The sequence below is a fragment of the Ricinus communis genome, chromosome 5, assembly GCF_019578655.1.
Source record: "Ricinus communis isolate WT05 ecotype wild-type chromosome 5, ASM1957865v1, whole genome shotgun sequence".
NCBI classification, from domain to species: domain Eukaryota; kingdom Viridiplantae; phylum Streptophyta; class Magnoliopsida; order Malpighiales; family Euphorbiaceae; genus Ricinus; species Ricinus communis.
Window position 1 is genome coordinate 206,889 of NC_063260.1, and position 13,838 is coordinate 220,726.

At 30.7% G+C, this 13,838-nt stretch overlaps 3 protein-coding genes across 3 annotated transcripts; all 3 read left to right on the forward strand.

Annotated features, from left to right (window-relative positions):
• Positions 1 to 1,121: 1,121 nt before the first annotated feature.
• On the forward strand, positions 1,122 to 2,863 carry LOC8273398 (oxygen-evolving enhancer protein 2, chloroplastic). The gene is made up of 4 exons (XM_002521530.4): positions 1,122 to 1,489; positions 1,600 to 1,832; positions 1,964 to 2,014; positions 2,354 to 2,863. Exons 1-4 carry the CDS (start codon positions 1,237 to 1,239, stop codon positions 2,612 to 2,614), a joined length of 798 nt encoding a protein of 265 aa, XP_002521576.1. The 5' UTR covers positions 1,122 to 1,236; the 3' UTR covers positions 2,615 to 2,863.
• Positions 2,864 to 4,638: 1,775 nt separating this feature from the next.
• Positions 4,639 to 8,021, forward strand: LOC8273397 (2-hydroxy-6-oxononadienedioate/2-hydroxy-6-oxononatrienedioate hydrolase). The gene is made up of 4 exons (XM_002521529.4): positions 4,639 to 5,474; positions 7,267 to 7,356; positions 7,424 to 7,491; positions 7,706 to 8,021. The coding sequence occupies exons 1-4, from the start codon at positions 4,815 to 4,817 to the stop codon at positions 7,839 to 7,841; spliced, it is 954 nt and encodes a 317-aa protein (XP_002521575.1). The 5' UTR covers positions 4,639 to 4,814; the 3' UTR covers positions 7,842 to 8,021.
• Positions 8,022 to 8,248: 227 nt separating this feature from the next.
• On the forward strand, positions 8,249 to 9,913 carry LOC8273396 (alkylbase DNA glycosidase-like protein mag2). The gene has a single exon (XM_002521528.4). The coding sequence runs from the start codon at positions 8,406 to 8,408 to the stop codon at positions 9,246 to 9,248; it is 843 nt and encodes a 280-aa protein (XP_002521574.1). The 5' UTR covers positions 8,249 to 8,405; the 3' UTR covers positions 9,249 to 9,913.
• The last annotated feature ends 3,925 nt before the right edge of the window (positions 9,914 to 13,838 follow it).

The following is a 13,838-nucleotide window of genomic DNA, read 5'->3' on the forward strand; positions in this document are numbered from 1 at the left end:
ATGAATAATAAGTGTGAAAGGGTAGTTCGATCATATGCTGATCTTTAGAAAGAAAGAAAGAAATCCATTCATTGTTGCCTCTTCTGATTTTGCTCAGTTGACATCTTTCTTCCATACAATTCGTCTTCATATAAACATGTACTTAAGTTATTCATCAATCGAACAATTATATATGGCAACTCATTATAGAAGCTCTTCTTTCTTCTTCTTAGGTGTGTCACAAGTCATTAAATTAATAGCGTTTTCTTTTTTATTTTCTGTTTGAGTATTTATAACATGTATTTTTTCTTGATAAATATATATGTAATTTGTATATGTCAATATTTTACACTTTACTATTAAATAATTGATACATATTCAATTCTCTAATATTCATTAATCAATTCCGCTAAAAAAAACATCATTAATCAATTCTACTAAAAAAAATTATTAATCAATCTGATTTATAAGTGGGGACAATCTCTCAATATAAGCATTGGTAGTACGTACACCGTATTATAAGTAGATATTTATTTACGTGAAAGATTCATTAATTTATATGACATGGAAATGAAAATTTTAATATAATATAATTTAATTATTATTTTTAATTGTGTATTGAACAAAAGTTGAAGGTTTCATATTAATTATGACACGAAAGCTAATGTTGCAGTTGCTCTCTCTTATTTTTATTTTTTGTTTAAAATGCTATGACTGAATTTGTTAAAGTTTGTTTCTAAAGAAAAAGAGAATTGCAAAGTCACCACTAATTTTTGTTTTTAAAAATTTGAATGAATAGACCGATTCAACATAAATGAATCAGAAATTGGAAAATTAATTAAATTGTAGTAGTCGGTTTAATTAGATTTACCAAATTGAGGAATGAGATCGAAATTTATAATAAACATTAAAAAGAAACCGATTGGTGATTTCCAAAAAAAAAAAAAAAAGGTAGATATTGTCTTACAAAGTATATTGTGAAATAATAGAATTGATTCACTAATAATAGAATAGAGGCTTGAGAGGATGTCTAGAAGAAAAAGATATGCAGCATGTGTGCCACGTGGTACCGCTCAAATCCAATAGAACCTTATCTGACATCCCTGAAATCTGATCCTTCTCATCATCCAATATCCAAAATGAACGATTTCCCTTCACATAACACGAAAACACCTTCTTCAGCTTTTCTGGTTCATATTGTAATAGAATTTATCATCCCTTTGATCACTGTACCAAGCAAGTGAAAGTAAACCAACAATGGCTACCACTGGATGCTTCTTACACCACCCTGCACTTACTAGTACTCCTAATAGATTATCTTCAGTGTCCCAACGCCAAGTTTCCAACACCACCAAGCCCACCCAGTTCATCTGCCGAGCCTCCACCAAGCAGCCACTGCAGGAGGAGGATCTTAGCCTTGTCTCTCGAAGATTGGCTCTCACTGTTCTCATTGGTGCTGCAGCCGTTGGCTCCAAGGTTTCTCCTGCTGATGCTGCTTATGGTGAAGCTGGTAAGTTTTTCTTTTTCTTTTTCTTTTCTTTTTTTTTTTTTTGAACAACTTCTGCTTCGGAATGCAGAATTAGAACTGTATATGTTAACTGAAAATAATGTCTGATGCAGCCAATGTTTTTGGAAAGCCAAAAACAAACACGGACTTCATGCCGTACAATGGAGATGGATTCCAATTGTCAGTTCCATCAAAATGGAACCCAAGCAAAGAGAGAGAGTTCCCAGGTCAGGTTCTTAGATATGAAGACAATTTTGACTCCAACAGCAATCTCTCTGTCATGATCACCCCAACTGATAAGAAATCCATCACCGACTTTGGTACCCCAGAGGAATTTCTTGCTAAGGTACTTCAAACATGGTGTCTGTGTTGGACCGTCTTGATTGTCTTCTTCTTACAGAACCCGTTTCAGTACTTAGGATTTTCTGAGTATATGACTTTATAGTTCCTCCATTGATAGTGTTCTTGTTGCTGCAGGTGGATTATTTGCTTGGAAAACAGGCGTATTTTGGCAAAACCGCCTCTGAGGTAGTAAAATTTCTAAAATTAAATTGAGTTCTTAAACTTTTACGATATCACTCCTTAAAATATACGAGAAGTGATTTAGAGATGTTCTAATAGCTAATAATATAATGACTTACAGGTATTAAATTGTTACTCTTGTCTGTCGTCATATTATGAAATGATGAGTAATGATTGATGTGCTAATCATTACATATAATTAATATTGATATTAATTACAATACAAAAATCAAATATTTAGATCAATTAATAATAAAATGAAAATTAACATCCGATTAATTAATGATGCCACGGAAGCAATTATTTTTGAACTGTATGCTTATTGTGTTCTTTTAATTGATGCAGGGAGGTTTCGACCCGAATGCTGTGGCAACAGCTAACATATTAGACAGTTCAACTCAAGTGGTGGGTGGGAAAGAATATTACTTTTTGTCAGTGTTAACAAGGACTGCTGACGGAGATGAAGGCGGCAAGCACCAACTGATCACAGCCGCTGTGAAAGATGGCAAGCTTTACATTTGCAAGGCACAAGCTGGAGATAAGAGGTGGTTTAAGGGAGCAAGAAAGTTTGTAGAGAGCGCTGCTAGCTCCTTCAGTGTTGCTTAAGGATAATCACAGGGTTAATTGCATGTAAATCATTTTAATTAATTAATTAATCAATGTATGGTGTTTGTTTTGAGATAATGGTCTGGAACTTCCTTTTTGCGAGCTAGGAGTTGGGATGGAGGCAGCAGATTGTTGATATTATAATATTTTGAATCCCATGTTACTTGTAACGAGCTGAAACATTCCTACTCTCTCACATTTCTGCTGTTGTTGTTGGATACTAGAAGAACCTTCACTTTTTGGATCGTACTCTAGCTTTTCTTGTAAGAACATCCACAATTGATCTGCTTGACAAGATCTCCTTCCTTCTTTAATATCACTACCACAGGCGATAATATACTTGGAGAAATCCAATACTTCACAAATATACTTGTCTGATATTACATGAACCTAAGTGCTAATCTTAGAGCTCTGACGGTGCAAAATTAATCCATCATATATATTTTCAAATACAAATATTTTAATTTACAGTATTAGCAAAATTGAGGGTGTAAAAGTAAAGAACCCATTACATTGAATTGGGTCTCACACAGAGTGTGCTCGTCGTTAAACTTGAGAATAAAAGTCAGTTTCGCCCTCCTCTTTTGCATCATTTTGTTCATTGAAGGGACATTGATTTGTGGGTATAATAGGAAAGGAATGACAATTTGTAGTGTGTGGATAAAAATAACCTTGCCATGCAATGTCATTTGGTGAGCTATTTGCTGGCAAGGGAAGGACCAACTGGTCTTTCAATTTGTTAAAATTGATTTGGAACTTCTATTGTATTGGTCAATAGGGGGACATGCGGTGGTGGAGGGTAGGCAGCACCGTTGATCAAAATCAAACAACCTAATAGCAAAAGTTATCAACATTTAATTGAAAAGAATAAAGATTAGGTATTTACGTGCAAGAAAACTTGTATCATCAACAACCATTATTTTAAATCTTATAATTATTCTTAATCATAAAAATTTTGGGTAAGTTCAGCCAAAACAACTAGTTCAACCGATTAAAATAGTCAAATTTCAACTTGTCCCTACTTTTATTATCTAATTGAGCCAGAATGATCAAGATTTTTTATTCAATTGGTTAAACAAGTTGGCTCTATACAATTTTGAAAATACTTATTTCATTAATTAGAATATTAAATTTTATTATATTATATTATATTTAATGATATAAATTAATAAAAATAATTTATAATAATTAAAAAATTATAGTTAATTTTCTATAGCTCAATTATATTTATTATAAAAAATATTTATAAAATTATTTTAAAAGTAGAAATTTAAATTTAAATTCTACTAATAAAAATTTCTATTTTCAAATATTATTTATTTTAAAATATAAAAATTTAATTATATAATATTAATTTAAAGTAAGTTACTATAATAAATTTAAATAAATAAAAAAATCAAATCAGCTGATAAGAAAAAGTTTTAAAATAGATCTGATACAATCAGCAGCTGATTAGGACTAAATTAGCTATCAACTGTTATTTTTTAAGTCTTTATCAAATGCTTTAATACAGTTGTTTAATGAGAAATATCTATTAACTCTATTAAAACTATGAACTAAACACCCTTTGAAAGCTAGATTTTGAAGTTTTAACTTTTTGAGATTTAATAGGTGAAACTTGAATTAGAAAGAATTTCTATGTATAGGTTGGATTTTTATTTATAATTATCTCATTCTCTGTTACATTCAGTCATTGAACGAGTGATTATTTTAACTATAAAATATAATATATTGAAAATAATTTGATGTTTTATTTATTATTTTATATGGTTTTAGATTCTTAAACAGTCGTTAGAGTATGAAATTAATAGTGTGATGAACAAAATTAATGAAGAGTGAATTAACAATTAGGTAGGTTCTTTTTTTCAAATTAAGAAAAGAAAAAGCGACTAAATTAAATAAAAATAAAGGAAAAGATTACTTATGATGATATAAAGAATTGACTACTAAATTAAGGACCTATAGAATCAAAAGCTTCTTATTGTTTGTTTTATCGGTCAATTTTTCAAACGCATAAAATGTCCACTTTTTATAGCAACAGATAACCACCCAACACCAAACCATCCTCTGCTTCAGTTTAAATCTTTTCTTTCTCATTTTACATTCACACCTCAACTTTCCAAATATTATTACATGAAGCAAACACATACTCCATAGACAGACAAAGAGACAAGGAAAGGAATAAAGAAAAAGATCGATCATGGTGAACCTTGTAGCAGCTCAAAAGCCCTTGTTGCATGGGCTAATGAAAATGGCAGGGGTTATACCCCACTCTGTACAGATCGAGTTAGGCACAGTCATGAACTTCTGGGTTCCAGTTGAAACCATTCGAAAACCAAGAAAAGATGAAGAAACCCCCAAAACCCAGACCTTAACTACACCGGCGAAGCCTGTTGTTGTCTTAATCCATGGCTTTGCTGCAGAGGGCATTGTCACATGGCAATTCCAAGTCGGTGCTTTAACCAAAAAATACTCCGTTTATGTTCCTGACCTTCTCTTCTTCGGGGGCTCCCTCACAGATAAAACTGACCGGTCGCCGGTGTTTCAAGCAGAAACAGTGGTGAAGGGCTTAAAGAAACTAGGAGTGCAGAAGTGCACAGTGGTGGGTTTTAGCTATGGGGGTATGGTGGCATTTAAGATGGCCGAGTTGTATCCTGACATGGTTCAAGCCATGGTCATATCTGGGTCCATCTTGGCCATGACTGACTCGATCAGTGATGCGACATTAAGTAGGCTTGGATTCAAATCTTCCTCGGAGCTTTTGCTTCCTACTTCTGTGAAGGGTCTTAAAGCTTTGCTTTCTGTCGCTGCTTACAAGAAGCTGTGGTTCCCAAATCGGCTCCACAAAGATTTCCTTGAGGTTTGTTTGCATCTTTGCTATTACACTCGCTATCCTTTATAAATTTGCAAGTTAACACTTGGTTTGGACATTCTATTTGGCAAGTTTTTTATCACAAAAACATGAGCACTTGCATGAGTCTTCGCATAAGACTGTCATGAGACTAGAATGGAAGTATCCTTCGTAAACAGAAAATGTTAGGTAGAACTTGCATTCACGACCTCTAGAATAATAGAATTAAAATTCTCTCTAGGGTTAAATACTACTAATTACCCTCTAATTCTTTTATCAAATATATAACTTATGTTCCTTGTTTTTACTTCGATCTAATATATAAATTTATAAATATAAGGATGAAAATTTTCTTTTATTCTGATAATACTAATTATTGCTTTCTTCGTCATAAATCAATGTTATTAAAGGATTACATTTTTTAAATTTATTATTAAAGGATTAATTTATTTATCAAATTTGAATAAAAATATAGTTTTACGATAATTTAATCATAGTGTCTTAACAACTAATAATAGAGATAATAATTTTTCTACCAAAAGTAATTTTTTTACTGTAATATTTTTTTAGAAATTAATTATATAGCAGTTTAATAATATTTTAGAAATATAAATATTTCTGAAATATCTTTTATATAAAATTTTGATTTTAGAACCAAACTAAAATAACTTCATCGATAAAAATATAAATCGAACCAAATTGAATTATTAGTTCAATTTTATTTTTTTAGTTTATTTAAGATTTTGTTCACTCCGTGTTTTGATGTATAAATTATAATAAATATATATTTTTTATTTAAATATTTAATAATTAATATATATTTCAATTATTTAATATTCAATAAGCCATTCATCTATTGACTTATATTAAATTTTTTTCCTTTTCTATTCGTATTATCCTTATTAGAAATTAACAAATATAACAAGTCATTATTGTCGCCACTACCATTTTCGGGTCACCGGTCCTGGAAATGCATACCACTTGTACATATTGCTGCATGTAATTCTTTCATTATGTAAAATAAAATAAATGGAAAAGATACACACAGAAGAAAAAAAAACTTTTCTTCATCGATCTAACATCTAATAATTTTATAAAATTATTTTTTAATTAAAATTAATAAATAATTTTATAAAAAATATTAAATATTACATCAAGTAATAAAAATATAGTGGTTTCCTTGGTAAAACATTTTCAGCATAATTTAAGATAAAAGTTTAATCGAAAGAAATGGTCAATATAGTTTAGTTCCTACATAAGTCAAAACAATTCTGTAAGTAATAAATTCCAATGATTTGGGCATTGTTGGCAAAACAACAGAAAACTCTAATACTTTAAATGAAATGAAATAAAATAAATATTTTTGTGATTAATAACTAATGAAAAAGTAATAATTAACCAAAAAAACTTTCAATAACATTTAAAGGTAACAACTATTTACCCCTAATTTTTTTGTCTAAGTTATCCTTTATATCTCTCATTGCATTTTTATAATATATAATAATGAATTAATTAAAAATTACAACTTAAATATCTTGTAATTTTCTTTTTCAAATATTAAGCTCATACAAAATTAATTTTATGTAAAAGTGGATTAATATTCTTATTTTTATTTTCATTACAGTTTAATTCTAGTATGTAATAAAATAATAATGAATAATTCTAGTATCTCAACTCTGCTTCCATCCAAAAAATAAAAATAAATTAAAAAAAAAAAACAACAATGAAGCATCACGTCAGAGCAGTTAATCAATCAACACTGTTGTGTTCTCTTGGCCATACACTAAATGGAGAATTACAGGTAATGTTCACTAACAGGAATGAGAGAGCTGAACTGCTTGAAGGATTAGTGATAAGCAACAAAGATCCTACCATCCATAAATTTCCACAGGTAATTTACTTATTTCCTTTGCCAGACATTTTTACAAGTTGTAATTCCTAAATGTTGTGTCTTTCAGAAAATACATCTCCTTTGGGGTGAAAATGATGAAATATTCAAGCTCGAATTCGCACAGAACATGAAAGAGTATGCATCGATATACCTGGAATCTATTGAACTGTTCTAGTGATTTAACTTATTTTTAAGAACTAGCTTAAATTGAGACATGCAGATATCATCTGGTTAAGCCTGCTGCGAACGCTACCTTGTATCATATTTAATTCAAAGAGAAAAAAATAAAACCTGCATATTAAAAGGAATTCCTCTATAAGAACTGAAATGGATTTGATTTTGATTACAGGCAACTGGGTGAAAATGCAACATTTGAAGGCATAAAGAAGGCAGGTCATTTGGTTCACCTGGAGAGACCTTGTGTCTACAATCGGTGTCTCAAGAAGTTTCTTGCTTCCCTGCAAGGACCTCAAGCAGAGAAGTGAAGCTGTTCCTTGTACTTTTCATTCTACCTGTCTCGTTCTTGTATCTGCCCCTCTCATGATGCTGCTACCTATTTTGTTTACAAATGATAGCCTTATGATCCAGGGAAAAAAAGTCTCTGTTTATATTACTTCTTCCCATCTCTATGCTATCAAATGAATTCCAATGAATTGTTTATTTTATGCCCTGCTAAAAGTAGACCTAATCGAAGTTAAATAGATCTGAATGATGGGTTTGGCATAAAAGTATTAATATTGAAGCAATAATAAAACAGAGATCTAGAAAAATAAAGATAAACAAAAGCAATAAAGGCCGCCCAATTTCAGGGGTATATTTGTTGAAATGGTTTAAAATCCTATTTTTTATTATCCCCTCACACAAGTTCAGGGATTAAACCGACCCGTTTCTCCTTTTAATAAAGGTCGTGATCAGTTGGCTGATAAGAATCCTCTTCAAGTAATCGGATTATTTCCTTCCTCTCCTCCCCTAAAAACGCCGCCAATACCGCCGGCCACGGCATTCTTGCCTCAAAGAATCTACACTCACTCACTCAGTTACAATATTGGATGGGTAAGCCCATAACTCGATCCCTTTCTCGTTCTTTGCAGGAATCCTCCTGCACTTCAGGATCACAGTCACAATCACAAACCTCTGCGACTAATGCTTCCTTGACCAAAATACCATTCCGACCTAGAAAAATCCGAAAACTTTCTATCCATACCAGCACTGCCAATAATACCGAGGCAAGCTCCGCCGGCAAATTATTATCAGCCAAAGGCGAAATCGACCTCGCTCTTGAACATCTCCGCAACTCAGAACCTCTCCTCGCAGCTCTAATCAACACCCATAAACATCCCATATTCGAATCCAATACCCCACCTTTTCTATCTTTATCAAGAAGCATTCTCTACCAACAGCTCGCCCTTAACGCTGCAAAATCAATCTACACGCGCTTCCTCACCCTTTGCGGGGGCGAATCCGGGGTCCTACCGGAGAATGTTCTGTCTCTCTCTGTTCAACAGCTCCGGGAAATTGGCATTTCTGGTCGAAAAGCGAGTTATCTCCATGATCTTGCAGACAAGTACAGGAATGGGTCTTTGTCGGATTCGTCGATTCTTGAAATGAGCGATGACATGCTCCTAACTAGCTTGACTGCTGTAAAGGGAATTGGGGTTTGGTCCGTACATATGTTTATGATATTTTCGCTGCATAGGCCTGATGTTTTGCCCGTGGGTGATCTTGGCGTGAGGAAAGGAGTACAGAGTCTGTACGGGCTTAAGGAGTTGCCCCAGCCATCGCTAATGGAGCAACTTTGTGAGAAGTGGAGGCCTTATAGGTCTGTTGGGTCTTGGTATATGTGGAGGTTAATGGAAGCTAAGACATTGGCTAAAGCCACTGCAAAGTCATAGAATTGCTCAGGTATTTGTGTTAATTAGCTTTTAAATTGGTGATAAAATTAGTTTCCTGTTCTTATGCCTTCCACTTTGTAGAATGTAATCCCATCTAGATCTCACTGATTCATCTTTGTCTAAATGGAACTGCTAAATTCTGAAACTTCAATTGGGTACGTGAAATTCTTCTGAACTATGTATCCCATTTGCTGAATGGTGGAACTGTGCATTTAGAAACATTGAGCTTAACCGGGTTCATATATATCTATAACATATATATATATATACAAGCATCATAGCTTGGTGACGCATATATACTACAAAGAATCTGGATTTAGAAGTGTAGCAGAACTGGAAGGTTGTAGTACAGAAGGTTTCTGAAGCGGTTGAGCTTATCAGCTGTTGGTGATGCTTGATGATCCACAATTAACAAGTTGATTCATAACTGTAGTTTTAAGCCTGTGATTTTGAGTCTGTAAAAGCTGGAAGCTGATGGGATGCTGAAAGATTTCTTATTTCAGCCCAGTATTACTATGTTTGAGCAAATAAATGCAAAGCCAATGCTCATCCTACATGTTTTCCTGTAATAAGTACTCCCTAGATGTTTGCCCGGCAGAACAGGATTAGATTTGATGTCGATCGAAGTTTACACGATGAAATTATAATATTTGAAGTTTATCAGACTTGTAAGGTACTCTCTTTTTTTCATATATAGATACAGGTTAAAAAGGAAAAAGAAACTCTAAATTGATAGACGTACTCGAGTTTCTCTTCTTTTTTCAATGATCAAATCCATTTAGCTTAATACATAATTTTGCCTTAAAACTCTACTAATCTAAATTCTAAACAGTATTAGAAGTATATACTTGGCTAAATCAACATTGCTTTGGACCAATTTAAATTTTTTCAACAAATAATTTTCTAAATTTATGTTCACCGCTTGAATATACTCAACTTAACTTTCTTTAGCAAATAACCTTCCAAACTTGTGTTTAAAAATCAAATATATTCAATTTTAAATTTTTTTAAAAAGTAAAATGATATTAAATTTTTAAATTTTAATTTAATTATAAATATTAAAAATAATGTTCATTTTATTAATTTATTGATACAATATTTAGTTATGCGCTATAGAAAATATGAATTTAACTTACTCAAAAATAACAAATTATAGGTCTATTTATTAAGAAAACTTAAAATTGACTTAGTTAATTTTCAAAGGTTGAGATTTGACTTATTTGGATCAATTAAATCTAAATTTTAAATTTTGTCAAATACAATCTTATACAATATATTATTAGATATTTTATCAGTAAATTAATAAAATAAATATTATATTTAATTTTTATAATTCAACTAAAATTTAAAAATCTAATGTTATTTTATTTTTTAAAAAAAAATAAATTAGATGTATTTGACTTTAGAAAGCTATTTGCCTAGAATATTTAAATCAGGTGTATTTGATTTTTAGATAGTTATTTACTAAAAAGTTTAATATTTGATTGTTGAATATAAATTGTTCAAGAAGACAATGGGTACCATACATGTGAGTAGAGAAAGAGAATCAATAAATTGAAGTGGAGTAGAGGCATAAATAAGACAGAATAGAAAAAGGAATTGATATATTCTTTTAAAACAGTCTCATTTGACCATTGAGTTAAATAATCTCACCATTTATGTACTAAATTAGCTCTATTCTCATGCCTTCCCCAAATTATTACTATATTAACAATCTTCTAGACAAATAAGTATATATAAAGCATATTTGGTATTTCATTTAACTTCTCACATTAATATGGATATAATTAAAAAGCATATTTGACTAATTTGAATGATTAAATAATCCTACTATATGCATAACATTGTTGATATTGGGTGGAATGCATAAATATTTAAACTTTATTCACTCTAATACATTAATTTTTAATTTACTCTAATAACCACTTGAAACTCTATTTTTATAACTTTTTAAACATCTTTAATTTTCTATTTAACCTAATAGACACTTTATTTTATTTTTTTATACGAGCAGTGTAGCGGATGTACTAAATGAAAATACTTATCAAAAAGTGTGTAAATATCACAAAAAAAATAAAATTGAAGTGTCTATTATATTATATCGAAAATTAAAATATTAAATTAATTATATATATATATATATATATATATATATATATATGTATATATAAAATTATTCCATTAATTACAACTTAGAACAAAAACTGAAAAGGAGAAAAAAATAATTAGGGAAATGAAAAGAAAAAGATGATCTCAATTTCTATTCCTTCATACATCAATATCCATTTAGTGATAACACAAAATCCAAGTTACCAGGAAAAAAAGCAGCATGGCATAAGAAAGAAAAACTCAAATAAAGTTGAAGTATCTTAGTTTATTTTTCTAAAGAAATTTTATGTGATATGGATATATTTTGCACAATATTTAAATATAAAAATATTTTCTTATTCATTTCAATATATACTTAGTATTTATTTGCTCATTCCTTTTTCCTTGAGGTTTCAGATGATGATTCTTTATAACACCCATTGGTTTTGGCTCTAGCTTTCTTTTTCAAGTGTTTTACCATATTATTTCATGCTATCTACTACTTAATATGGACATATGTTTAGTTTAGTTGATCAATGCAACTAGTAGCTAGTGGCTAATAGATGATAACTAATAAATTAAACTATTTAGTGGAATTTTATTAGCAGTTATTGTTAGTATTTAAATGACCATTAAAAATATAATTTATTACTAAATATATTTTATTTAATAATACAAATTAATAAAATAACTTATAATAATTAAAAATATTATAGTTAATTTTCTTTAGTTCAATTATATTTATTATTAAAGATATTTTAAAAGTAAACATTTAAATTTAGATTCTATTAATAAAAATTTCTAATTTCAAATATTATAATTATTTAATTATTAAGAATAATTCTAAAATAAATGATTATTATTTTAAAATATTAAAACTTAATTATATGAAATCAATTTAATGTAAATTATTGTTAATAAATTTTAATAAAAATAAAAAAAAAACTCTAAAATAGAGCTGATACAATCAGCAGTTAATTGGGACTCTATCAGCTATGAGCTGCAGTGTTTTTAAATCTTTATCAAACGCTTTAATATAGTTGTTCACTGAAAAACAACTATCAGCTGTATCAAATCTCTGAACCAAATACGTTTTTATATATGTTCGAATTAAACATCAATTCAAGTACAAGTTAAATTTATAGAAATTTTAGTATTAAATGGTCATAATTGCATTTATTTTCACTATTAGCAATAAGAATATGTCAACCGAATTCTCATAACAAATAAAGCTCAGCCAAATTACTAAGTCTTATTAGTTAGAGGCCTCATGGAAATATGCCATGTTACATACACAAAGAAAAAAATGGAATGTGTAGTCTTTTAATTATACTTTAATTTATCTCTAACCATTAGAATGACAAAAACGAAAAAGGAAAGTAGGCCGCCACCACATTATAAACCTTTTGATCCTCTTATTGATCGGTAGTTAATTACTTATTGGTGTCTAGATTTAGTTTAGAGGGTATTAAATTTTTATAAATAATAAAATATTTTTTAAAAAATTTTAATACAGTTCTATATCTAAAATTTAAATTAAAAATCTTAATTAAAATAAGAAAAACTATTATAATCTCACATTCAGGCTCTTGAATTAGTTAATCACTTATTATACGTGCAGAAAAATCCAAAAATTTTGGGAAGACTACGAACTAATAGAAGATACTATCCCAATATGACGTGCATGAAGGGAAGATAGAGAATTCTTTTGCCAAAAGAAAAACTTAGAAAGGGCAAGATTAATTGAAAGTTGGGTGGGTGTGTATCTGTGTGCGTGTGGAATAAAAGAAGATGGAACAGTGGGGGAAGGGGACGGGGGGCATAGCATCATCAATTAGAACTGCAGACCCAAAGTCATTGGCCAGTAGATAAAGAGTAGAGTTGCAGAAACTGCAGCAGCAGATGCAGAAAAAGAGAGACACCTTAAAAGGACTCACCAACTTTTCTAAGTTCCTTCGACCTCTCAAATTAAATTTAATAAAATTCTTCTCTCCCTCTCTCTCGTTGAGAGAAGATTCCAGGGGAACGAAGACCAGAACCCACCCACTTCTTCTCCTCCCTCTTTATCTTCTGCGCTATTTCAAAGCACATGTGTCTATGTATATATTAGGGTTTCTGTTTTGCAGAAGGTAAAAAGAAAAAAAATACGCGAGGTGGGGGAAGGCAATAATTAGGAGCTGGACCATTGTGCAGGCTATGGAAGAGAACTAACATGGCTTTGTCGGTTGTTCTGCGAGACTGCTCTTCTTCTGAGTGCACTCCAAACTCTTTAGTCATCACTCTCTTTTTCAGTACAAAATTCACAACCCACTTGTTCCTTTGATGGATGGATATTGTGGAGTTGGGTGGGATGTTAGGAAACAGCCAGCCCTCTTGTCCGTCTCTCTCTCTCTCTCTCTCTCTCTCTCCTACTTTTTGCCTCTCTTTTCTGGTAAATTAAGATTTAAGGTTTCTTCCTTCCTTAATCCCATCTGCAAATATCAGCTTCTCAAGGTGCAGTTA

Bases quoted from the DNA above. Each gene is read 5' to 3' on its own strand.
- LOC8273398 (XM_002521530.4), top strand. From the start codon at position 1,237: ATGGCTACCACTGGATGCTTCTTACACCACCCTGCACTTACTAGTACT. The intron at 1,490-1,599 runs GTAAGTTTTTCT...TGTCTGATGCAG, and splicing joins TGCTGCTTATGGTGAAGCTG to CCAATGTTTTTGGAAAGCCA. The intron at 1,833-1,963 runs GTACTTCAAACA...TTGTTGCTGCAG, and splicing joins CAGAGGAATTTCTTGCTAAG to GTGGATTATTTGCTTGGAAA.
- LOC8273397 (XM_002521529.4), top strand. From the start codon at position 4,815: ATGGTGAACCTTGTAGCAGCTCAAAAGCCCTTGTTGCATGGGCTAATG. The intron at 5,475-7,266 runs GTTTGTTTGCAT...GGAGAATTACAG, and splicing joins TCCACAAAGATTTCCTTGAG to GTAATGTTCACTAACAGGAA. The intron at 7,492-7,705 runs GTATGCATCGAT...TTTTGATTACAG, and splicing joins TTCGCACAGAACATGAAAGA to GCAACTGGGTGAAAATGCAA.
- LOC8273396 (XM_002521528.4), top strand. From the start codon at position 8,406: ATGGGTAAGCCCATAACTCGATCCCTTTCTCGTTCTTTGCAGGAATCC.